The 26323-nt window shown below is 40.5% G+C and overlaps 1 protein-coding gene across 3 annotated transcripts in view; it reads left to right on the top strand.

Annotated features, from left to right (window-relative positions):
* Positions 1 to 26323, top strand: part of LOC149718111 (B-cell lymphoma/leukemia 11B-like) — a 126394-nt gene that overhangs the window by 27263 nt on the left and 72808 nt on the right. Inside the window, exons 1-2 of one of the 3 annotated variants that reach the window (XM_089867503.1) lie at positions 9636 to 9656; positions 10456 to 11218. In XM_089867503.1, the coding sequence (XP_089723629.1) occupies positions 11161 to 11218 (58 nt within the window). In that variant the 5' untranslated portion in view covers positions 9636 to 9656; positions 10456 to 11160. Of the gene's footprint in view, positions 1 to 9635; positions 9657 to 10038; positions 10328 to 10455; positions 11219 to 26323 lie in introns of those variants that run through there. The other 2 variants (XM_089867501.1, XM_089867502.1) reach the window with 2 other exon arrangements.

Raw genomic sequence — 26323 nt, 5'->3', positions numbered from 1 at the left:
TATAATATAGGTTTGTGTTAAGAACTTCACACCAAGATTTAGAAATTTCTTAGAATTATTTAATTATACTTAACTTTTTCGAAATAACAATTTTAATTTCATTTTCTAAACCCAAGACAATCTTAATTCGTTTAAAATCAGAGTATAAATAGTATATGAGCGACTTGGTATGAATTCAATCCAGTTTTGACAAAATTTCGGGATATAGAAACTAAGTCATTTTTAAAGTTTTAAACAAATTCACGCAAAAGTTATAATTTTTAATCCTTTAAATTTAAATCTTTTCAACATCTGTCGGAAAACGTCGCGAACTTGTCCAATTCAATAAAATACGTCATGGAAATAGTAAAGAGAAAGACTCTAAGAGACTATAGGCCTAGAGAGACGGAGAGAGAGAGAGAGAGAGAGAGAGAGAGAGAGAGAGAGAGAGAGAGAGAGAGAGAGAGAGAGAGAGAGAGAGAGAGAGAGTTTAAAAGTATATAATCAACTTTAGAGCTAGCTATAAAGAAGACCATACTGAATAGTTAGAAAAAAACCCTCTGTTTTGACGCAGGCATGCAGCTATAGTGTCACCTTCCATTAACTCTGGCGTAGCTATAGTCGTGACGTACCTTCGGGTATCGCGTTGATTTTGAAAAGGAATCAAGCGGGGTTTAAAGCCGAGGAAGGTGGATGGTGCATGGTCCTCTAGTTAGCGTTAACGTACAGTGGGGATACTGGTTCTCTCTGACATGGCATGCAGCTAGGGCAGTTGCGGAGTCATCCTCAAGGGATTTGGGGACCGTTCTAATCAGGGAAGCGCTCTCTCTTCTCCGACTGACTCTCTCTCTCTCTGACACGTCGTCCAGCACGCGGGGGCCCCCGGTTATGTTCTAAAATCGGCCAACGCCCGATCACTAGCTGCCTTGACCCCTATATACCTAAATCTCCTTTCATAGAAAACGAGGTGCATGGTCCATCATAAATGTCCCCCCCCCTCAATGCTTTATGGTTGTTATTAGGGGCATATAACGAAATTATTACTTACAGTGTATGTATGCGTATTCAAAAGTCATTTTAAGAAGTATATATAGATGATTTTAAGCCTTGGCATACTTACTCTCGTGATAACATTGAAACCCATGATGGATCTAGGGTATTTTTAGTAGACCCGCCAGAAAACAGTGCTAATTTAAGTCAAACAATAACATTGAAACCCATTTAAGATTTTGTCTATTTTTGTAGACCAAAAAAAAGTAAAAACAACCTTTGGTATATATATATACACGAGAGCAGGGTTTTCGGATGGCTCGGGGGTACAGTCATAGCAAAAGGGGTTCGCCATGTCGGGGGTCTTGGTTTGGGGGGTCGAATTTTCATAATATTTTAAAGCGATCGATTTTCGGGTCCCACCCAATTTCTCCGTGCACAAGGGCTTTGCATTGTAGAGAGAATGTAGACTAGAAAAGGCTTATGCATTGCACGCCTTGCCTATATAGTCACCCTTTGGTAATGGTGCAAGGGGCGCAGTATGCCAGTAGTAGGGGAGGGGGGACGCTCCTCTGGAGTAACTCTAGGGTAGAACCCTAACCTCCCGTCCCCCCTTGTTCATTTTAGCCTTATTTCGCCCTTCGGCTTTTGGGGAGGGAGGAGGGGGGTGCTGGTCGCGCTATTCTGTAACTGGACTGCAGGACTGTACAGCAAGCACCCCACGCGCTGTGCACCTCTTTCAATTTTAAGGCCCCGGGGTTACTGGGGTGTTCAAACCCCCTTCATCTAATATATAGAATTTCTCTTTCCTACGTTTTATCTCGCCGAATTTTTAGGAACACTTATTTTTTTTAGGGGGTGCATGATGCCATGCAGTATAGTTCTCCTTATTCGAGTCTCGATCCGCTTCAGTTTCCTCCAGTTCTGGTTGTGGTGAATTCACTGTTCTTAATGTAATGTAGCAAGTAGAAATACTCGTCTGTACACTTTTTTTCATAGCTTCTTGTACAAGTATTTGTTCTTTTGGGCAGAATTCTAGATAGTTCCATGTTCTCTTAAGCGATCGGTACAATAATTTAACTAACGTTTAATTTCATTATGGTTAAATTAATTTCGTACAGACCTTTTGAGAGACAGCAACCTCTATAGTTAACTTAATCTTTCCCTTGATTTAAATTTAAATACGGTTAGCTTAACTAATATAATTTAAAATAATTTTAGGTTCATTTCCGGAATGGAAAGTGACCATTTTTATAAATTTACTCTTATTCTTTTTATTTTTAAACCAATGAAGAAGCTTAAGTTAGGATTTGAATTCTTCACAATTTCCATGACGTGCTTTGTTGTCAGTCACTCATGAACAAAACGGACATAATTTAATCTAATACTAAAAATACAATAGATTTAATAATAATAATAAAAAAGCTTGGAGGTAGTTCTTTTAAAAATCAATTATAGAAATATATACGCCGCCGCATTGCATGCCGGTATAGATGGAATTGCAACTCTTCTTATACCGAAATACTTACATACCACCTTTCCCCGGGCCGGGCTGATCTTTTACCTTTTTCATATTTAAAATGAGAGACTTTTACATCGACGGGGCGAATATCAATTTGTAATATCGTAAGAAGCAAAGACCTGGTATACTGTATAGCCAGGTTTCTTTTACAAGAAATAAGTCTTGATGTGCGGGATGAAAGAACAAAAAAAATTGCCTAAGAAATAAGAAAGGTATATATGTACGCCTTAAGGAGGAAGGGATTGAGAGAGAGTCGGATGGATATCCTGTCGTGGAGTCTATAGGGGACCGCGTAGCCCATTAAATAAATAAGGAAGATCTTTTAATTTCAAAGAGAGAGACGAGAGAGGGAAGATACGTACTCCTTTTTCTAAGATCCTAGCTCCTTCACTCCCGTTCCGTAGTGTATTTTTACACTAGGTAGTTACGAAGAATAGAAACTAGATGGGGATATATTCCAGGAAAGAAGGAAAGATGCGTGCCTTCACGGTTTCCATGGCAACGGGGGATTGAAATAGAGGGAGGGAGAAGCTAGGTATCCTCGCGAGCGAGCTCAGTCAGGCACGCGCTATCAAGAACACCCCCCCCCCCACCGCCCCCAACGGAGATGTTTTTAAGGAGAGATTCGCCCCTAGCAAAAAATGAAGAGCCGTATACACCGGTTATCAGATTGGATGGTTGAGGAAATGCCATCCGACAAAAAAAAATAAATTAATAAATAATAAAAAATAAATAGGCCTAATAATAATTGGATAGAAATAATTATGCAGGTCTTTTTGGATTTTTGGAACTCGTAGTGATACCCCAATTTATAATATGATAAAGTGATGTAACGCGGATTATAGAGGAGCCTCGGTGTAAATTTGTAGTGTATTTTAATTATTTACGTTGGTAATCTTCCCAACCTATTATTTTTGGCGTATAGATTTTAGTACGTTTAACACTCAAAATATTAGATAATATCACTGTAATATACTTAAATTGCTCTTAATTACTGAGGAAATTTATTTACCAGTGTAATTACCCGTTTTAAAAGAAGACTAATTTCACATATCTTATTTAAAAATATAAAGACAAGTAAATTTTGTCGTCAACTATCTCATCTCATAAAACTAAAATCCCCGTGAGGATGAAGAGCGTAGAAAAAAAGGAAGGAAAAAGGCTTAAAAGACAGAGTAGGTGGGGGTGGAAGCGAGAGGGAAGGAAGGAAGGGGGGGTAGTCTCGAGGCCAAATTGATATTCAAAAACCAATCTCATTAGACATTTTTCTTAGCTCATTATCAGCGTTTTGCTAAAACGCTTCTAAAAATCTCCTCTCTCTCTCTCCCGCTCCCGAGCTTCTCTCTCTGCGTGTGTCTCCATCATCTCTCATCCGCATCTCGACTCGGGAGTTCTTCCCCGAAGTTAATCGGCGTGTCAATAGCTCGAGAGGTTTCCTTTCGCCTTCTTTACTCAAATCTTTTAGTTTTTCTTTTTCTTTTATTATTTTCATCATCGTGGCTTTCCTCTGCTGGTTCCTCTAGTTCCCTACCCAGAGACGAAAGCTACACGCACCACTTTTATTTGTTGAATTTTTGCGGGATGGAATTAAGTAGGAAAGAAAAAAATGGGATTTGTTTGAAAGAAATTAATTTCTTTTCATTTTCTTTATTATTTTTTAATTAATTTTTATTTTTCAACTTTTCAACTCTCTGTTTTTAACAAGTGCGGATTAAAAGCTTTGATGTTTAACCGGAGCTACTTCTTTTCTTTTTTAATTACATTGATAAGGGTCTTTTATAAGTGGAAATTGCTCGGAGTTTGAAATTAAGTGAAAATATTAGAAAATGGTGTTTTGAGGGAAAGCCATCATTCAGGCGGATGAAAACCCATGCTTTTTCTATCGGCCCCTGTAGAAATGTTTACCCCTGCATACACCAAATATTTTTAAAAATTATTTTTTTTTATTCAAAGCAGTTTTACAATCATAAAAATTAAAATTAAATTAAATACGATAATAATTATAAAAATTAATAAATACAACTTCATAGATATAATAAATATATTAATATTTTCTTCAAAATCAATTCTTTTAGTTTAAAAATAATAATAAGTATAAAAAACGTAGAGGATTTTTATTCTGTCCGAGACAAGCGTGGCCGGGGCTCTCTGCCCCCTTTCTCTCTTTCTCTCTGGTAGCTTAATTGATTTTGGGTGGAAAATTTTAAAAAATGTACTCGCCAGCTGTTTCGGACGCAACCTCTTCCATCCTCCTCTTGGGCTTCTCTTTTCATTTCATCCCGATGTACCCTTCCATCCCCCTTTTCTCTCTCGATGTCGTTGGAGGAGTATAGTCATATAGGGATCTAGGGACACAGGGATTGTAAGAGGAGAGAGGAGAGGAGAGAGAAGATGAGGATGGAGATGGGATGGATGTTTATTCCTCCCATCTACTCGAGATTCTCTCTCATCCCCTCCCTCCAAAACCCCCCTCCCCCGCCTAATGACGCTTACATTCAGTCCAACGTATTATACCCCCTTCTGGCCCCGCACTACCAACCCCCCAAACCCCAGCCCCCCACGTCCGACGACGTTAAAATAAAAAAAAATAGCCCCCGAAAAAAAAATAGAATTTGCTTCTCCCTAGTCCTACTCTCAGCTCAGGAAGGCATGCCCCCGATTTTTAAAGAAAGTGTCCGATGGATATGGGCCCGTTCGCATTGTATTAAAAAATTATTTATTAAATAACCCCAATAATTAATTACTATAAACTTACCTTTAATTAAAAAGACTCCTGCACACAATACAATGAATGATTTAAAAGGCTAAATAGGCCTATAATTGTGCATGGAAGATAGGTTTAGTTGCAAGTGCGATCCGAGCTCGGTTCCATGTTAAACAAAAAGCGTTTAAGCCCGCTGCACCACGGAAGTTCCCCTACAAAGGCGGTGGCCTTCTTTTTTTCCTGCCTGGTAAAAATTTGCATTTTAAAGTCGGCCATTTTTCCAAGGGCATCGCTTTTGCCTTCCTTATCCGTAAACAGGGGGGTGGGGTTGTACCCCCGTCTCGTAGCCAGTCTGAGGAGTCTGAGCAAAAACCCGTGTGTATATATAACGTGGCTCGTCTAAGGCCAGGCAAGAATAACTTTAAACCAATTCATCTCGACTCATTTAACAAATTCATTTTTCATCCGCTTCATTCCTCTTCCTTCTTTTGCATGCGGTATAAAAGGAACCGGAAGTAAAGAGAAAAAATATAATACTTACCATCTTAATTTTGAGATTAATTACCGTTTGTTTCCGGCATTGACGAGGCAGTTATAGTTCGAGCTGCGATTTATCTAGAGAGGTTAAGAAATGTGAGATCTTCAGTTTTCATATTTTCAAACTTGACGTACAATTTTTCTAAACTCTCTAATGAATAATCCGTATCACTCCATTTTCCAATGAAATCTTTTTTCTATTTTCATCTCAATTGCAGTTTGCATCGCATCCTAACGCTTCCCTTATGAAAGCTATTTGAAGTCGGAGTAGAATTCAGGGCATGAAACGAAACGGGTACAGTTTTCTAGACTAGATTCTAGATGTCGCTAGCTTCTCGGGGGGTGAATTTTCAACCGTATTTTTAAAAGAACAGTCGATAATTTATTAATTTCCGATATGGTGTTGGGGGTGGATGGGGGGGGGAATAGGACCATCTCGATTTTTCAAGTTCATTGCCGTTAGATGCTTAAAAAGCTCTCTCTCCTCATAAATTGCTTCTCTCCTTTTTTTACTTCCCCCTTTCATTTCCTCCCTCCCCCTCATTCCCCTGGTTGTCGCTAAGCCTAATTTCGTCCCCATTCATCTCGCTACATTAACTCCCCATCAATTAGCACCCAGACATTTCGCCTGTAAATTTTATTTTAAATAAAATCTTCCTTTTCAAAATTAAGGCGAAAAATTCATATTTCTAAACCACAAAATTAAAAGAAGAATTTTATCGTGATGATTTGGAATAGGCGGGAGTTCATTTTACGCGTTTTTAAACGTTAGGCTTAAGGTTGTTATACTGTATAAGGGTAAGGGGGTGGGGTTTATATTTTGGCGCGTGACGCGGGGTTCTAAATGTCGAATTTTGGCGCGGGAGTATTGGGCTCGCGTTCGCGCTCAAATCTTTTAGTGGATATTGAGAATGAGAAACGACGTTGTTACGTTGTTAGAAAAGCGATATTTGGGGGATTTTTGAGGTTAAACGGAGAGGGTGCACTCTTTATTTTAAAGCCGCGTGCCCGCGTTCGCCCGCCCGCCCGCAATAGCCATTTTTACGAGCCCATAGAGGGAAAAAAGCTCCACCATATCGTAGTATACTTTTCCCGGGATGTGGAATAAATCGGCACGCAGCAATTTTTATACTGCATGCAGTTTATTTTATTCAGGGAGCTTAAGTAAATAGGATTATGACTATCTTTTATAGTAGTGACACGCGTCTTATCCTTCCATAGAGTCTAACACTGTTAAAATATGTTAGCTGCCCTTGGCTCTCAAACATCTCTCTCTGTACATTATTTTCGTAATTAACAAGCTTTTTTAAAACCATATAATAAAATTTTAATCAAATTCGGGTTTCGCCCCTACAAGTCGGCTTTAGTAATAAAAAGTAGTACACAACTGCTCAGCAGGGTAAACACTTCTACAGGCGTACAAGAATTTAAAAAAATATTTAAAATTACCCCTACAAGTCGGCTTCTCTTATAAAAATAGTACACAACTGCTCAGCAGGGTAAACAGTTCTACAGGCGTGCAAGAAACAAAAAAAAATACTTTCAAATTACATTTAGAACTAATAATTAAACGTAATAGACTTAATTTTGACTTAGGTGATATAATAATTAAAGCAAAATAATTACCTCCATTTTGAAGTAGTTTAGAATATTAATATAAACGAAACCCTTGGAAATTTAGGGAAAAAACTAAACTTTGCATTTCTTGGTAAATAAATACCGTAGGAGGATGGTGAGAGAGGGGGGGAAGGAAGGTTTGAGCGACACAGGGTTAAAGTAAAGAAAAAGAGGGGGAGGGGAGTTCAACTTTTACTTTATTTTCTTTATATTTTTTAAGGAGTAAAAGGTAAAGAGGGGGGAAGGGGAAGGGGGATTGGCCCCCGAAACCCGTTGTGTCAATATTCTCCCTTTCTCCTTTGAGAGTGAACCGAAAATTGGTCGCCAAAGAGGGAATAACATTCCTGCTAGAAATCTAAAGAAAACCTTCTTGCGGGGACATTTCATAGGCGAGCGGGGGGCCAGGGGGGATCGAACCCCCATACCCTAAATTGTCGCCAAAAAGAAAACCAAGAGCTAGTAACCTACCGACAGGGGGAAACGAGAGGATTTGGAAGAGGAGAAGAAGAGAAGAGAAGAGAAAAAAAACGGGGCGTTCGTCCCTTGAACTAACTCTAACCAATCAGCTATGGGAAACGCGGAAGCGGTCGGAAAACGTCACGAAGAAATTCGCGCCAATCGCGAATTGCCGTCCAATCATCAACTCCACCTCTCTATTTTTTTTCTTTCTATTCATTTTCCCCCACGCGCTATTTCCCGCGCTTTTCTCTTCCCCTTCTTTTCTTTATTTTCTTCTCCAAAAGATTATAAGACGCGCGAGCGTGTATATAAAACATCTCGCGCCAAAAAGGAGATTTATACGCACGCGCGACTGTTTACGCGCGTGCCTCTAGATCCGCGCGCCCTTTCCTTTCCCCGACGCATTTTTGGCGGGAAACTAAAAAAAAACATGTAGAAAAAAAATAAGAAAGGAATCTTTTAAACATAAAATGCAAATCAGCTAGACTAAAATACCGCCCCCGACAATTCCTCCCTCCCTAAATTTTCATCCCCCTTGTGTTTTTATACATTCTCTTTAACTGGCAACCCAGGGGGGGGGGTTAAAAATGTTTCGTATGGGGGGAGGGGGGTTGAGATTTAAAGGGGATGACAAAATGAGACACTTTTTATCTGGGCACGTGTGCTAGACTCTACTCTGTAAAGTATCGCCACCTAACGTTTATCTTAAGAAATAAATTTTTATCTTGGCTTTAAAATTGTTGGGGATGGGAGGGGGGGACAGAAGCTAGTATCAATTAAGCTAGAGGCCATTTAAAAACATTAATGATTATCGATCTTATTAATAAGTGATTTTTCCTCTTTTTTTTTTAGTTAGTTAATCACATTTTTTTATTTAACCCCCTCGGGAGAGATGAGAAGATCTTTGACTCGCAAATTTGTACGTGATTTTTCCTTCCCCCCCTTCTATTATTTTAAAATGAGGGTGGGAGGGTAATTTAGTAGCAAAGGGGACAAAAAGTGGGTGGGGCTGAAATATATATCTTTTTTTCTTCTTCTTACATTTTTATTCCCTCCTAAAAAAAAAGTACATTAGGCTTGTAATGAAATTAAGTAGCGGTAACAATTAAGCGTTTAGTGAAGATAAAAAATTTTGGTGGGGGGCGAGAAAGGGGTGCGGTTGGTTGGTTCCTCTCTCTTTAAGATTCCCGGCTACGTAATTGTAAAAAAAGAAGGCGCGCTAAACTGCTAGACGAAAAATTATGCACGGATTTGTTTCGTCACTTTGCGATGCTCGAATTTTAAGCTATACTGAAACTTTATTAGTAGTTAAGGGTCGACTTCACCGTGCCACAACGCCGCACCACTTATTTAAATAGGTTTGGAGAAAAGTGGGGAGGGGGATGAAAATTGTGTTTCCCCCCTTCCCGGGTATTTAATAACTTTCTCTCATTTTAATACTACCGTTTTTCGCGCCCATAATTTTTGGCGCTAGTTTAGTAAGAGCAGAGAGTAGTCAGTCAGTCGTTTTTCAATGCGCCTCTTTTTGAATTTTATATTTTGCTTTATTATTATTCTTTTCATTGGCATCATCCGGAAACGCGTTCCTTCCTTCTTTCTCCGAAAGAGAAGAATTTGATTTAAAATTTACCGTTAGCTTTTTTTTAGAAAGCGCGCGCGAGAAAGAGAGCACGTGGATTAAATTTGGCGCCTTTTTTCTCGTGTAAATAAATACACCTATAAAAAGTCCATTTTTGGCGGTAAAATGTTGGTCACGCGCGGTGGGAGTAAATGGCGCGAGATCGTGTCACCCCCGCCCGATCGGTGGCCAGCGACTTTCGAAGGAAGATTTTGCCAATCACCGAAGAGGTGGGTTTGACCTCTGGTCTTTCTGATCTTTCTGACCAGTGGGGCTGAACCCCGGACTGGGTTTTTATAATAACATTATAAGCCTCGGACTCGGCCTTGCTGGCTCGCGTCTACTTGGGGGTGTGGGGTGTCACTCTTTTTTTTTCATCCCCCCCCTTCTCTGATCCAACACCCGTCCTTTGGCGACCCCCTCTTTGGCCTCCCTGGCTTCTACCCCCAGTGGCGTCGGTTTGCCCTTCTTTATCCCCCCCGTTTGAACCCCTCCCTCCCTCCAACAGGCTGGCGCTTTACTAGAGAGAGAGAGGAGAGGCGAGGCGGTGTGGGGAGGTGGGGAGGAGAGGGGGTAGGGGTTCGCGGACGCTGGCTTGTCTGGCGGCGGACTCTTTCGTCCCCTCGCTCGCCCTCTATACGCAGCAGCATCCAGTGTACGCGAGCTCGCCGCGCTGTTCGGGTCGGCCATCGCCGACACACGACTCAGGTCCCCGCCGTACGCGGCTGCCAGCCCCATGCACCGCCGCCTCACGTGCGTTTTACGCCTTTAAAACATCTTCTTTAGTTTCATCTCTTTTTTGTTGTTGATTCTTCCGAATTTTAATTTTTAAACCTCGGGACTCAGTCCGCGAACACGGAAATAATTAACGTTCGTTCAAATTATTGCCAAAATACAAAAGGTATAGATCATCTTGAAAAAAGGGGGTGTGACTAAAGTTACCCTAATTTGCCCCCTGAACCCACCCGAAACTCATCCCCCTTTTAACCAGCCATAACCCCCGTGTAATTCTCTTCTCATCTTTTTTAGGAAGAAAATCATTACGAAGTGGATTATAATTAAATAATAATTAATTAAACTTGGGAAATGTTTAATTAATTAACCGAGACAACAATCAATTAACCATCAAGAAGAAAGTGCCAAAAATATTCTACGTCTGCCAAATTTAATATAAAAATCAAGCCGCCGGAGTTTGAAAAATAAATTTATTTCCACGATTAAAAAAAGTTTACGGTACAAACAAAAGTACGTGTGACAAACCTTGGAGAGAAGCCTCGGCTATAACGTATCAATCGACGAGCCACGGTATCTATCCTAAACGCGGGAAGAAACTTATAAACCTCGGGCATCTCCTTCCTCCGAGAGAAGACCGATCTCTCGTAAGCCTCGGCTCTCCATCCTTCTCTTTAAAAAACACGACGAGCTTCCGGGAAGCTAAAGACACACCGGGCCTTTGAATTAAGGATTATCCTACGCCGATACCGGTCGAGCCAGCCCCGAGTACTTGTCCGGCAGTGACTTAAGTAATTAAAATTAATTCGTGCCGGGGTTTTGTCGGACGGACGGCGATCGGGTAGAGGAGCGACGTCACGCGGCCTCTGCTAGAAGCGGCCATTTTTACTTTCGCTTTTGACGATGTCCGTTTGAGGGCTCGTCGAGTTAGCCCCCGCCCGCGAGAGTGCCGCCAGTGTCATCTCGCCGTAGCTCCAAAGCCGGCGGGTAGAAGCCCATGCCATGTCACGAAGAAAACAGGACAAACCGCAACCTAGAAAACGACTAGGCCTAGTAAACTGTGAGTAAACGAAACATTTTCTAAACAAAATTCCCTTTAATCGAGTCTCGCTTGTATTTGTATTGTATAATTACTTCGGCTGACCATTCGCGCCAAATATACGAGAGGCAGTTTTTAAAAGCGCGCGCGCGTGCCTATTTAAAAAGACAAAACACGCGGGAAAAGTATTTTTTAAAGAGAAAGCTCGTGCTATTTTCCCGCCTTTTTTTAACTTCCCCCACGTGATCACGATTTTTAAATTTATTTTTCCTGGAGTAGTTTTTTTTTATAATACTACAACTATGAATATAAATTTTTTTTTTCCTTTTTAAAATTTTCATTCATAAATTTGGCGCCCTATCTTCTATCGCCACCTAGTGATTGTTATCGTCTTCTAAAATAGTACTCATCTTCTTTATTCATTATGTAAATGATGTTAAGTTCATTTAAGGGCACCAATAGACGAGTTACCATAGCAACACCAATATAATTATTGGACAAATATTGACGCGTGACCTTTTTGAGTTTGAGGTCACCTTAATTAATTAAATTAATATTATCGCCGTCTTATAATTAATTATTCGACCAAAGAACTTTGAGAAGTTTTTTTCTACTTCGTTTTGAGAAAGTACTGGGTGGGAGGGGCTTAAATTGGGGTCAACTATGTTTGTTGGCGCTGCGGGCGTATCGCCTATAATGCAAGGCGCGCGTGACACCAATTCTTGTACAAAAGCGCCGCTCTACTCTCTCTAAAGTTGCGAGATATGTTTCGGGACATTTTGGAGAATTTCAAGGAGAATTGTGGGGAAATCGCAGTATACCGAGCCAGAGTGGGAAGGGGGGGGGGTCGAGAAATTTGGTTTTAACCAGTCCAGTCAGTGATTGGCCAACGATGATGACGAAAATGAAATACCATATTAGTAAGCAGCGCCCGGCGCTTTAGAGATGGCCCCCCACTCTCTCTCTCTTGTTGTTTACCAACGTTTCCAATTTAACCCTGAAATAATTTTCCTAAAATAAGTTTGTTTTGCTCTTGGGAATAATCTAAAATTAATACACAAACGGGTATTGGGGTTTTTTTTCTGTTCTCTAGCTTTGTTTGATAAATAAGAGATATAACTTCATAGGAAATTTCCGCCACATCTTAAAGATAGCGCCATTTGACCTCTATGGCTTGACTAAATTAAATTTGACCTCTTCTTTACTCACTCGAGGTCATTGCGCCAATTTCACCCCCTTGAATGAAATGTCACGTCTTTATTTGGATCTTAAAAGATTTCTTAAGTGATCAATGGTCCCGATGAAGGGGTCCCGCTGAGTCGATCCGTGTACCGCTTAAGGGGCTACAACCCCGATCGAGGGCCCCCTGACCCCTATATATTTTTTATTTTCTCTCTCTCTCTCTCTCTCTCTCTTTCTGAGAACCCCCATTTCTTAAGGGGGTGCAATGTGGTGGATTGTTGTTGTTAAACAGAATACAACCCTTATCTTTTTATTCGACTTCCTAGAGGCGCCTGCCTGCTTTGGTTTCCTTCCTGGTAATCACTAAGACCACAATGCAGTGCACTCTGGGAAAATTGAAATTGTTGTAGTTTATATAGAATTTTGGATAATTTTGAGTCTTGTTTTAGGGTTAGGGAATTATTGTACGAAGGCACTTGGGAGGTAATTGCTATATCAGTATATATCGTGGGAGGTCACCAACGCGGCGGGGTTAATACCGTTCCACGCAGGCGCGCCGTGTACTTGCGTGCATTGCCTACCCCGTGAAGATAGTGGGACACTATAAACGTTGAGTGTGATATTTTCTATAGGTAGAGTTTGGTTGTTATTGTTACCCTCGTGTATTTATATCCTAAAGAATGAAGTTGCATGCGCCTCTCCTTGGTAGGGTCCCTTTTTTGGGGTCCCTTATTGTAATATAAAAAAACCTCTACCCTCATCTTTGCCCCCCCCCCTCTCACCCCACACACTCAGACCTATGTATGTTTTTATTTCTTTCATGTCCCTGACATTGTTGACTTGTTGTCAAAAGCATCTGGTGTAGTGTCAAGTACTTACTCGTATACCCTTGTGTTGGGTACGTTGTTGTTTACCTCCGTGTACCTGTTGCGATCCGTGAGGGGTATTTTACGGTTGCTTAGATTTATTGAAAACAGCGGGGTCAAATGTCAAATATTTCTGCTTCATAGGGAAGGGAGGACCTATTGGGAAATGATTTTAGACTGGGATATGTCAGGGAAAATGGTAAGGAACTAACTGACCAAAGAATTTGGATGACTCAATAATTTATCTAATTAGCAATTCTGTTACCCCTGTACTTCCGGTTTTGGTTTTGTTTTTGTAAAAACACACGTATCATTTCCGGTTGGTGTTCGTAAGAAGGGGCTATCAATTTTATTTTTAGCCCATAAGAGACACGGAGAGAAAACTGATGGACTATACGGTGGGTTAGATAGTTAATGCCCCGTGGTGTTTTCTGGGAATGGATTGCATTGCGTAGATCAAGGTACATCGTTATTATACCTTCCTCGAAAAAGGTGGACCATTAAAGCGTTAGGAAACTCACTGTTCGTGACTGGGAGCCATTTTACAATATTACGAACTGGTTTAGAAAAATAAATCGAAAAGAAATTAAAACTTTTAACTTAAGAATTAATAATCCGAACCTTCACCCGTTTCTTATAAACGAAACCAATCATGTTTAGTTTTTGACAAATTATCTTTAATCTCGATGTACAGTTATCGAAGGAGCTAGTCGAGAAATAGACGCGACAGCATCGGGCGTGTTTATTTCCTTTCTTGGTATAAGCCTTAGTAACTTTATCCGGTGGTAAAAAAAAAAACAGGCGGGTTTGCGCAATCGGGCCAAATGTCCTGTAGTAGTCTGTATTAATATCCGCGTGGGCAACGGGCAACCAAGGGAGGGGGAAGGGAGCGTTTGGCGGGAAATCTACGTTAACTAGTAACCAGAAGGGAAGTGTAGAACGAGGTTGGTTGGCAAAGTCCTTCAAAACGTTATTTATAAAAATTCTCTTTATCTGGATGGCTAGCCCTTTTTTTTTGGGTTCGGTGGTGGTGGTGGTGGTAGTTGCTTTGGGCCGTTGTCCAACCTTCGAAACGTTTCGTAAGGGAAGGGGGTCAAATAAGGACGGGGGTAACGTTTTTAAGACGCGGTAGCTGTTGGTTTGGTTTGGTTCTCCTTATCAATCCAAGAGCAAGGGAGCGAGCTAGCGGGAGAGAGAGAGAGAGACACGGCGGCTTTTATACGTTGTCCCCCTTCACGTTTTAACCCCTCAGCTAGCTAGTCCGGAATTCTTTATAAGATTTTTTATTAGAGACAGAATTGAGGGAGGGGGAGGGGGGTGAAAGGAAAATTAGTTTCTGCGAACTTGGCTAAGAGTTTAGAGGTCTCTCTCTCTCTCGTACCAATCCAGCAAGCAGCCTTTGCTCCAGCCATTCCATAGTCTCATAGTCTGCTATGGCCAAAAACTAGCGTGACGAAGGTCCTATTGCCAAACTTCCAACTGAAATCGAGAGGTTGGATAGTGGACACGTCGATATGTTATATTTGCTTAGAGAATATTACTCTGTCCTTGCTATAAGTGCGACTAAAGAGTGCTTGGACAGTGGAAAGGTTGATATTATTTTGAAGATTAGGGGATTCGAAGGAAGTTTCTTTCTAATTATTTGACGAGTGTCCAAGTCCTCGGTTGCGTAAGAGTCTATGAGACCACAGGAATAGTTGGTTCGTTAGGGGACAGATGTGAATGCCAGATATCGGCCGGCGCCTTTCGTCCAACATTTTTTTATATATTTCGTTCTCTCTTTTTTTTAAAAAAAAATCCTTTGGTTTAAATTGCCGTTATCGTTGTCGTCTCAATTCTAATTTCTCAGGGACGATGGATGGGGAATTTTTTTATTATTATTATTACTATAATATCGTTAATTGGCGCTTAAACCCCTAATTGTTATTCCGAATTTGAATATTTTTACGATGGACTTAGAAACCACCAATCTTATATACGCTTGGCCATCTGTCTTTTATTTATTTATTTATTTAAGAAATAATAAATAAAATTTAATAAAATGTGATGGAATTCAGAATTAAATGAATTCATTTTGGGTCGTCGTTAAAAGAGTGTGCGGTTTTTTTTTCTTCTTGGAAATAGACTATAAACTATATTATATTTTGTATTATTTCCATCTATATCTACAGATCTGGTTTGTTTGTTGCCTGGATATTATGTCTCGCAAAATGTGTGTAACACGCCGCCACCGTTAGGGTTAGCGACGCGCTATATACTTTCTTCATCTCATGAAAAATTCAGGAAGCGCCGAAAGATCAGACCAAGGTTGGGAGTTGGGGAGCTGGGGGGGGGGCGATAACGAAATATATATTAGGCGCGGGAATGGGGGGAGGGGGTGAAGAATATTCCTTGAGAATCTCTGAGAATAAAATCCAAGAAAAAGAAAAAGCCATAACAGAATTTATCTATCTTCTCTTGCTCTCGGGGCTCGGCGTGAGAAACAAACCCACAAAGAGTCAAATATTTTTGGATTTTGATTTCCAATGATAATTATTGTTAGGTTATAATTCTGGCATCGGGGATTTGTAAATAGAATAGTTAAGGGTGGTCCGAAATTAATTTAGATAGTTAAATACAGAGAGAGTTAGAAGGATAATAACGAAGTCGCCGGGTTACCATGCATCACTCGAGCGTGTAAAATGTTTATACACTTTTACTAATTCTTTTGGCCCTATAGCTAGCTGAGTGCGTGCATGCCTACCGTGTCTAATGTCCATTGTAACACAAAAATTGCTCGCGGAATTGTCCCCCTGGTCTTCGTGAACCGTAAACAAAAAGAACTTTGGAAAAAAAGAAAGACTTAATTGAGGAAATATTTAAGTTTAAATTTAATCCTTGTATACTTTTAGGTAATCTTGACAAAATGATATCGAATAATAATAATTGTATGTATTTAGAACTTGATCCCGCTTATTTGGATAAAGTAGTTCGTTTCTCTTGGGGGGGGGGGGGTGGAGGATTGAAGGTAAACTTGTAAAACCCCGAATTTATCTCGATTAATGGGGGTTGGGGTGAAGGAAGGGGGCATTGAGCTTTACTCGTTTGAGGATGATTTAATTTCCCGCGGTTTTCTCTTTTCTCTCTCTTCTCTCTCTCTCTCGCATTGGCGCATGCATTCTCGGCGCATCCCGATCCCGGTTGTTCCGCGCATTCAGCCTCTTCCAATCCAACCCTTTTGTTTTTGAAGCCTTTTTATCTCTTGCTCAGGTTTCCTTAACGAGCGATATAACACTGCCAGTTTTGTTTATTCTCGCCTGTTGTACTTACTCTACTCTCCTCTCGCTCTCGCGCCACTGTGTTCTTCTCATTCACGGCCAACCTTGTCAAGATTTAAATAGGGTTAGTCTAGACTGCTCGCTGGCCAGCTATAATGGAAGCCATTGATTTACTCCTACAGAGAGAGAAAGGGGGGTTTGCCCCCGGTTTTAACGACAACGACTCCTTCCACCCCGCTTTTAATTACGCGCCGTCAAGCGCGAGACACGAAGAAGACCCCCCAGCCACCCACAGAGGAAGGGTTGGACACCCCATCAACTCCTAACCCTCGTAGCCCCGTCAAAAATTAAAATTTCCCTATCTTTTCTAACCTCAAAATTACTAAATTAATAAAAATGTAGGTAGTAAAGTTTCCAACCCCTTGATTAAGGTGTAGCACGCGACCCAGCGCGCGTGCGATAAATTTCTCGCGCCTTTCTTTTAATTTTTTTTAAAAAAAGCGCGCGCGCACGTGGTCTTTTCCCGCGCGATTTCAATTTTGGCGCCATATCACGTATAGTACAAATTTCCCGCCTTTTTTTATCCTCTATCACGTGGCGCACGCGCGCGCTCTATTTTTTAAAAAATGATCTTTTAATATTATTAGAAAAAGTATCCGTGAATTTATTTCGGTAGCTGTTTTTTAGGGGGAAACAGGTAAAGGACAATTTGAGCGTGTTTATTGAGATCCCCTTGAATTGAATTTATGGGGAGCGGGGGAGGAAGAAAGAAGCAAGCGCGTGATCGGTGTGGAATGGCCCCAGCAACAGGTGTTGCTTGTTAGACTTTGGAATAGCTATTTACCTCTCGACTCCCGCCATGCTGAACTGTACCGCTGTATTTCTACCCGGGATAACGGTTAACGCGTTCCTTTTTCCCAAAGAGACAGAGAGAGAGAAAGATTATGATAGGTCCAAATTGGGATTATACAGTAAAGTTTTACGTGACAATTTTTTTTATATCGCCGGTGTTTTTATTTCGGTTGATTCAGCTTACTCAGTGACGTCACTAAATTAAATGAGAAACGGAGTTTAGATTTTGGAATTTGATTTATTTCTCTTTTTAATATAATTAATGATTAAGATATTTAAACATCTCGTTGTTAGTTTATTTGATTTAAAATTATACCCAACCCAATTAAGTTAATTATTTATAAGTTGAAGTTGTCCAAAAGTTTTACTTAGTTGTTTGTGGGAGGAGTGTTATGAAGTTTTTTTTTATATTAATACTTGGAATAAATTTCTGGGAATTTGTCTCGACAGGAAGAGCGACCCCTGGTATCCCCTGGTATCAATTTTTTTCTCTCGAAATTTGCAACCTCTACAGTGACGTTTTTTTTATCCCGAAAGGGGGGGGGGAAGTTGAATGTCCCCCTAAGTTGTAAGTAACACTCCCGCCGTGTCGCTTAAATTTCCGTCCATTGGAATTCCCAAATACATCCACACACATTCGTTTTTGCGAATCCGATTCCCATTTGAAGTAAGAGACCGCTGGGACATTCGATCCATAAACTGGGCGTCCCTATAATATAAATATTGCTTATACCATCCATTTCCGGTTTGATTTTCCGTCTCTACCTATTAATAGCGGGACTTCTTCTTCTTCCTTACCCCCCTCGCAACCCCCCTCTCCCCGCGCTCCGGAACTGACGTCATTATAGGCGCGAATCATATCGGTGGTGGCCTCTCCTTGCCCTATTTATAGAATAATATAGTTTCAAACGCGATTCGGTTATGGATGGATATGGATTTTAGCGTTATGTATCAATACGCCGTAATTCATCCGTCTGTAAGTTACTACCTCGCAAATATTATCCCAGAGGACCCAGACACAAACCCTAATATTACAGGGTTCATACAAACCTGGAAAACCTGGAAAAATCAGGGAAATAAATAATTGACAAAAACCTCAGGGAAATTTCATTTCGAATTTTTAGTAAAATTCAGGGAAATTTGCGTCAAACAGGGGCCAAGTAATTAAGCAAAATGTTCATAAACATACCCCCTCCATAGGATTAACATTACACCCAACTTTGGAGGCTCATAACTCTAGTTATGTTAGAGATACGGGGATGTCCTTTGAGTATGTAATAGTCCCATTTGCCCCCCCCCCTCCTTCGTTAACATTTACTCCATAGGATACTCCATATACGGGGAAAAACCTGGAAAATTCAGGGAAGTATATGGGGAAAAACCTGGAAATATCAGGGAAATTTGTTTTCCAAAAGTTGTATGAACCCATAAGTTCCTATGTATTTTTTTATTTTTTTTTTTTTTGAAAATGGTTGGTTCCTGGCCTCTTTTTTGGGATGAATTTTCGGACCTCGGACCTTTTCATATTTATTGGCGTTTTTCTCGAGGTGTTTTTTGTTTTGTCTGGACTTTGGACGCGCCAATTTCATTGCTGGTATATGGAATCCTAGATAAGCGAAAACAGAATGGTGCCTTGGTACTTCTAGACTCTCTCTTGAAATCTCTCTTTCTCTCTTATAAAAAAATATATTTTTTTGATAAAACCGTATTACGGAATTATTGTTGCCATTTATGTTGCAATCCAATATATTCCACTGTATAGCTTAGCCTAGCCGCCGACGTCACTGATAAGTATTTTTATAAACGAAAGATATTCTCCGCAGGATGTCGTAGCCGTGCTGGCCGTAATTATTCTTTAAGATGGACTTTGGCTTGAAATTTAAGATATACCCCGAGTCGATTAATAAAAGGAACCAATGAAATTATATACCATCCACAAGAATTTAAAATATGGATCTAAAAATAAGATAGAACCTAACTCGCGCGCTGAATTATGGGTATATACGTTCAATGCTGGGAAAAGGGACTTATATATATGAATTTCATATTTGGATGATGACGTATTTCCGGTCCAGGACTGGGTACTCATCTTTATGGGTAGGGTGAGTTAAGGAAGGAAAGGGGTGTTTGAGGTCTGGTCTAGCTCCTCTGGTTGCGTAAATTGTCGTTACGTAAGTCAAATGGGAAGTCGAAATCTGACTAACCTAACCAACCCCTCCTGATGTTACGTACATATACGCCCAAGTAACCTAATGAAAATAAGTATGACACTCCGGTTGTTTCCTCCTGAAACGATCGAGAATTCCCTTTAAACCTGCAACTTGTTAAATAAATTCGTTGCTGTTTGTAGAAGCCATCGATCAACCTCTGGTTGGTGAGCCATAGGTATAAATACCCTCCAAGGAGCCGAAGGGGCAGCGATTAAGGTTCATATCATACTTATGGTTCTTATATTACTTACGATATCCGCGTGGTACAGGCAGGATGTGGCCGGCCGACGAATATGAAGGCGTCCATTTTTCCGCTTCATTTGAGCAGCGACCCAACGCGGCGGCCATTTTTCCCTTTCTTGGCAATATCCCTTCGACATCATAGTCTACTCTCCTCTCCTCTCTCCATACGACAAACATTTTCTTTTTTTTTCCATTTATTAGTAATATTTATATCAACTTCCTTTTACCATTCCATACGTCATAGACTCGCAGTAATATAATTAGCAACATTGTATTGCTTGTTAGGACGCGACGGTTAGGGAATCCGAGAAATTTTCCCAACAAGCTTTTAATAATGAAATCGCATCGAAATTGTTCGAGAAAACTATTTAATTAAGATCATATTGCCAAAGGGGAATGCGAGTCACAACACGGGTTTATTTGAAGTATTATGGGAAAGGGAAGGGGTTAGGGACCACTCATTAATAATGAAATGTCTTGAAAGAATTTTATTTGTAAGCAAGTATAGCCTATTCATGTCCACTTGAGAAATAAATACATTTAATTCGGTTTCGCTCGCGAGAAAATATCTCGGGTCTCTTTTAATAGGTAGGCTAGAAAATGTCCCTTTTTAAGATTGGACGCTGGGGGTGCAGGATTCCTCTGTCGTCTTCATTACGGTAATGGACGGTCGTCTTTTGCCGCGTAACGCGTCGTTGGATTCTGGACAACACCGACTAATCTCGTCGCTAAAAGAGAAATCTCCCACTCACATTGTCTTAGAAAATGCTGGTCAATGCTCTTTTTATTAGAAGTGGACCCATAAAATCGCCCCTGGGCCCTGTCGGGTCAGGAACCAGTGTTGCGATGTCCAATGCGTGTATACCCTTGTTAATTTGTAGGTGGTCAATGTCCTTGAGATGTTTTAGTAGTGGTCTTGGACGTACGCAGTAATAAATACTTTTAAATAAATATAGCAACTTCTCCTAAATTGATCAGGATCATTTGGCGGGCTTATCGAGATGGGTCCGTTTGGGGCTCCCCTGACGGCCGGGTACGGAGAGAGAACTACACAGCTAGCCGCTACGTGATTTTCGTAACCCTCATCCCCTCACTTTCCCCCCTCGTATCGTCCATCCCTTCTTGAAAACAAAGCTCTGACAAGATGATTTTTCGCTCCTTTACCGCTCCTTTGTTTAATAAACTAGGTTTTCTCCTTCATCCCCCATCCTCCCCCACACCCCCCCGGCTTCTGTTTATACCAGGGGGTTTGGGGGGTGTTTGCGTAAAAGAGAGATTGGGGTGTACGCAAATTAACCTTTTCTGCAATCGTATTTCATTCGCGGTTAGCTGAACACACTACGCGTGTTCCAAGGGGCTTGTACCCCTCCAGGGAAAATAATGAAATACGTATCTATGGTATGGCCTTGTTACCTTGTTACTTTTGAACCCCTTTCTCTCCCCCACCCCTGTTATACTCTTGTTTTTATTTATTATTGTTGTCAATTATTGGAGCCACCTTTTTGTTTCAAACCGATTTAGACATACCAATTAGATTTAGTTGTTAATTAATGATATTTATTTTTAAATTAACAGGTCTGAATTTAATATTCATACACAGGTCGCATTATTATTATTAAGCGCATTCCTTTTATCTAAAAACAAGGGGAGGGAGGGAGATTTCATAGCGTGCCACCCTAAAATTGACCTATCATTATGTTTAAGTATTTACTAATCGTTAAAAAGCATGCCATACCCGAAAATTATACCGTTTTTATAACACAATGGCCAACATTTAACTTGTTTTGGGGGAAAACACGGCGATAGGGGGCGCGTTACGCGTCAGTAACATTGAAACTAGCGCCAGTATTTTTTCGGGGGTGGAGGTGGGCCATTTTTACAACAATAATATTAATATCACGCGAGGCACATGAATAAATTCACCATCAGTTTTTAGGCTGTAGGTATTTAAATGCCCTAACCCTTTTTCGTGCTTCATTTCGTTATTCTTGGATGGATTTAATAAATTCGGGTATATCCTATTAGAAAACAATAGGGGTTAAATGAATATTAACAACACCCAATATCGCATTGTATACACGGGGTATTTTCCGCAAATAACTGACCACACCCTTATTCTCTATATAATTCCCTCTTTCTCTCTCTTTCTCTCTTCGGTCTGTCGAGTCAGCCGGGGTCCGGCCTTTGAAGACTGACCAGTGTATAACGCGGACCTTGGCCACTCGCGCATGCTCTCTGAAACCCGGAGCACCCTTTCGTCTTATACGCCCATCTTTCAAAGTTATTTATCGACCATCCTTTCGTCCTCGATGGTAGACTATGTATGATGTAGCAGCTATGAGAGGCGGGTTGACCTTTGGTCACGTTTTGGTCCGTATAACGTAACCTATTTAATTTAGAATAATTATTTTAAATATAATAGATATACGCCGCCCACTATTGTTCGGTTAGAATTAATTTAAAACTGATTTAATAATATTAGGATTAATTTATTTCTTTTTTCTTTTTTAGTTTTTGGAATTTAAATTTTTCGATTAGTCTTAAGTGAACATTTTTGGTTTGTTTTCGCCCTTTTTACCAGCCATAACAAAGGGTTAAAAGAAACTGACCTTGATTAATATTACGTATTTCGTTGGGCAATGGCGTGAATTTTTAAAAGTGTGGGCGGGGTCGAATTTAAACGTTGATCTTACGCCATAAAGAATAATATTATTTTTATTAAAAAATAAAATGTTTAAAAGTGACGGCGAATGGCTACTTACATAGCATGCCCATTAAATCGAAGGTCAAGAAAATATCGGTAGTGGATATCGATTGAAATTAAAACCGGTTTTTTTGAAATCGATCGGAACCTTTTAATTTCTCTACAAAAATTAAAAATTTCAAAAACACTTTTTTAACTACGACGAGTCATTTTAACTATGTCCGACGTAATTGTGACGTAATTTCCGATTCGATTACGTTTAAGCATTTAAATTCTAGTAATTAAATAAATTATAATAATATTTATACCGTTAAGTAATTACTAATTTAAGTGAGAGTGCTGTTTAAATTTTAAATATGCCCTTGGGATATGGGTCAGCGTCGGGAAAATTTTCTCTATCTCGATAAATTTTAATAAAAGAGCTAATAACGCCACCCAATGCGTTTAAAATTACGATGAGGAAAATATTGGTCACGTGTGGTGTATGACGTCGTGGAATAAGAATTGTAGTCATTGAGTCGCACGCTGTAGAGTAGTAGAAAACAGGACCATGAAAGGACGCTGACGGAGCTTTCGGAAGAAAGTCGATCCTTTCGCTTGGCATGGTGGGATGGAGGGAGTTTAGAGATATCCCATTTTAGAGCGACCGACGGGGACGGGACACGAGCCTTCAGCCTGCCTGCTTCTTGCTTGTGTATTGCCCAATATAAGAAAGCCGGTACAAGTTGGTAGGGCCAGGGGTTCTTAGAAAAAGTACCTCTACTACGTTTAGAGAATCTTTGACCGTGTCGCTTGACACTACGCTGGAAAGGGGATATTTGGCGAATGGCCCAAAATAGCCTTTCGTAACTTAGTTCTCTCTCAAGTCGAAAGAGATCTCTCGACTTTTTGGACACACACAGGCGGCGGCGGCGGCGTTCGGTCGGGCTAAAAGAAGAGAGAAAGAGAGAGTAAATCGGAAGATATTTTTTTCCCTTCTTTTTCTTACGACTCGAGTTTTATCATCCTTTGAGTGGAGGGGAACGTTACTAAAGAGTTAAAAAGACCCTTATCGTAGCATTAAGGGTTACTTACTTACAACACCAGTATGGGTTTGGGTTTAATTTGACATTGATTAATGACTGTATACCTAACAATACCCAAGGACCATCAATTACCTTAATAGGTTAAGAAGCCCCTAAGTTCTGTCTCTGAAATTAGGTAACTAACTAATAACTTCATTGGCGATTGTGTATAAAGTTTGCAATTCAATTTTAGTTAACGATCCCTTAGTCGTTCGTTGGTTGTCTCCGCGTGTCCCGATGGAAGGGGAAGATGGCTTGAGAACCAAACTAGACTGGAGCGAAGAAGAAAGTAGAAAAAAGTTTTTCGGGAGCTCGGGAGTCTAGCTAGAGAGGTGAGGTGGATGGTATGGCATGGTAGGGTAGGGTCAGGCGAGGAGAAGAGGTCGGCAGCGTGTGCTTGGTGTGTGTACTTGGACTGGGTGCTATTTTGGGAACGAGCTATAGCGGTGTGTGCCTCACTAGTTTGCCTCCTCATCCTCCTCTGTGAAGGAAGGAAAGGTGCGGGGCCAAGATGGAAGGAACCACGTCATATAAGGCCATGCCAGCTAACCAGTATTTCAATCTATAAGAGTAAGAGTTGGGTTACGTAACCCGAAAGGAAAACCGAGCCACGATGACGAAATTGAAGGTTCTTAAGTCATTCTTATCAAGGGTTATGGGATGGGTGCGGCGACATCGAAATGGAACCGGACTCCGACTACCTTTTTCAAAATCAAAAAAAAAATTCCCCAGGTCCCAAAAAAAAAAATTATTAAGGGAGGTCAGTAGTTTCACAAATGAAACACGTGATAAATAATGACGTAACCTAAACCTGACCTATTTGAAGGTCCTGTTTAAGACCATATACAGGTTTTCCATTCTGCACGCGGTTTTGAATATCAGCCGATTTGGTAATCGCGAAATTGGAAATCCCCTTAACTTCTAAGAAATATATTTTGGTAACGTCTCAAGTACACGCTGTTTGACCTATCTCTTTAAACAGCAATGTCCCTTCAACCTTTTTTTGCTTCTTTGGTATGGGATTAGTATACACGACTAGGTATATAACTCTGGCGTTGTTTATCATAGCTAGGCTAGCTGCCCTTGGAGGGATTGTGTCCAGTATGAAACCTTAAAAAATATCCACACAATTTTTATCCTGTAGTTGTATAATGTTGCCCGGTCCATTCCCCCCCCCCTTCTCTCTCCCTTCCAAGTTCCAAGTGGCCTCTTGCTTTGGCTTTTTTTATCGTTCCCAGTGGAATCGGTCAAAAACGTTGCCATCCGTGAAAAAAAAAGAAGAGACGAAGAAACCCAGTCAGTGATATAGACTTGATATTACGGAGAGTGAATTGAAAAGTGTCGTCGTTTACGGTTTAAGCTTCGGAAAAAACCGGACCGGTCCACTTTTATCGCCAATGCCTACTAGTTTAATATCATTTGGCATCGGTTGGGGGGAGTTTTTAGTAAGAAGGACTTTATCGAAACGACCAACGACTTTAAAAAACCCGAGAGGGGATCGGATGAAGTTGCTTGGACTCGAAGATTTAGTTCGATCCCAACAACTCGAGTACTTTAGATTCAGTTAGTATATATAAGACAAGTGCATGGGGAGGCCACGAATAAATATAAAGCAAGCCAAGGACATGTATATAGTCAACCGTATAAGGGAGTGTCCGGCATTCCTTGATCGCCAAGGTCAAGTATATTCCTAAGTCTACATACATTTAAATAAATAATAATGAATATAGTTTTTTTCACAAGGTTGCCACGCATGACTCATAGTTTAGGACGCTGGCTACTTTGGCGTTGGTCCGTCCGAGATACAGGGGGGGGGGGTGATACTTGAATTTGAAGGGTTTCGCCGATACGCTTGACTACATTTGAAACACCACCACCGTTCCTAAAAGTAGCCCATCAGTTAGCTATCTGATTACAACTTGTCACTGGAGAAGAAATACACTTTTATATCGCAATCTTTATTTACTCAATGCGTAGGCTTTTTTATTTTACAGTTTGGATTTAATCTAAGAAGCTATACGAATTCGGTACACGCGGTTATAGAGGTACAGACAGACCCGTAATCATTAAGGTGGGAAAGAAAATGGGACAAAACTTTGGTATGAAGAAGTAAGAAAAGAAAAAGTTGCGGATAACCTCTGGCCCGTATCGTAAGACTTGTACCAAACCTCTTCACTTTTTTAGCTTAGTCACATTGCAGAGGTACAACGGGAGAGAGAGAGAGGGCGACCGGGGGATAAGGCTATAGCTATAGTTATTTTCCAAACGGCACTCAAAGCCAAGATTCGACGACTCCTCTAGAATATCTTTAGGGTCCTCCGACCGCCGAGCTGCAGTAAACATTCTCTCTCTCTTTGGATATAAAAAAAAATAACTTTGTCTCATAGACCATTTTGATCTTAGATTAAGGCCTCTTTCTCAGCCTTCTTTAGTAATGCCAAGGGTTGGAGATTATTAAAGGCAGGAAGTAGATAGGTGGAATTGGTCTAGTGCTCGTTATCAGTAAAAAGCATGCTCCATTAGAATTTTCTCTCTGTAATTCGAGTGGTTGTTTTATCTATTTGAAAGGCTTAGATGGTCGGCGCGTAGGAGTTAAAAACAACTTCAATTTAATATACTTCCCAGGATAATAGCTTTGATATTTTCTTAGTATACTAAACTCTCCGATAACAAGGCCTTGGTAACTTTACAGTAAAACGAAACGCCTGTAATCCCGCAATTCCCAGTACTTTGAAGAGTCAACGTACC

The sequence above is a fragment of the Phalangium opilio genome, unplaced genomic scaffold, assembly GCF_054372755.1.
Source record: "Phalangium opilio isolate 3A_F unplaced genomic scaffold, DU_Popi_V2 ptg000002l_1, whole genome shotgun sequence".
Classification (NCBI taxonomy): Eukaryota; Metazoa; Arthropoda; class Arachnida; order Opiliones; family Phalangiidae; genus Phalangium; species Phalangium opilio.
This window is presented reverse-complemented; position numbering and strand designations above follow the sequence as displayed.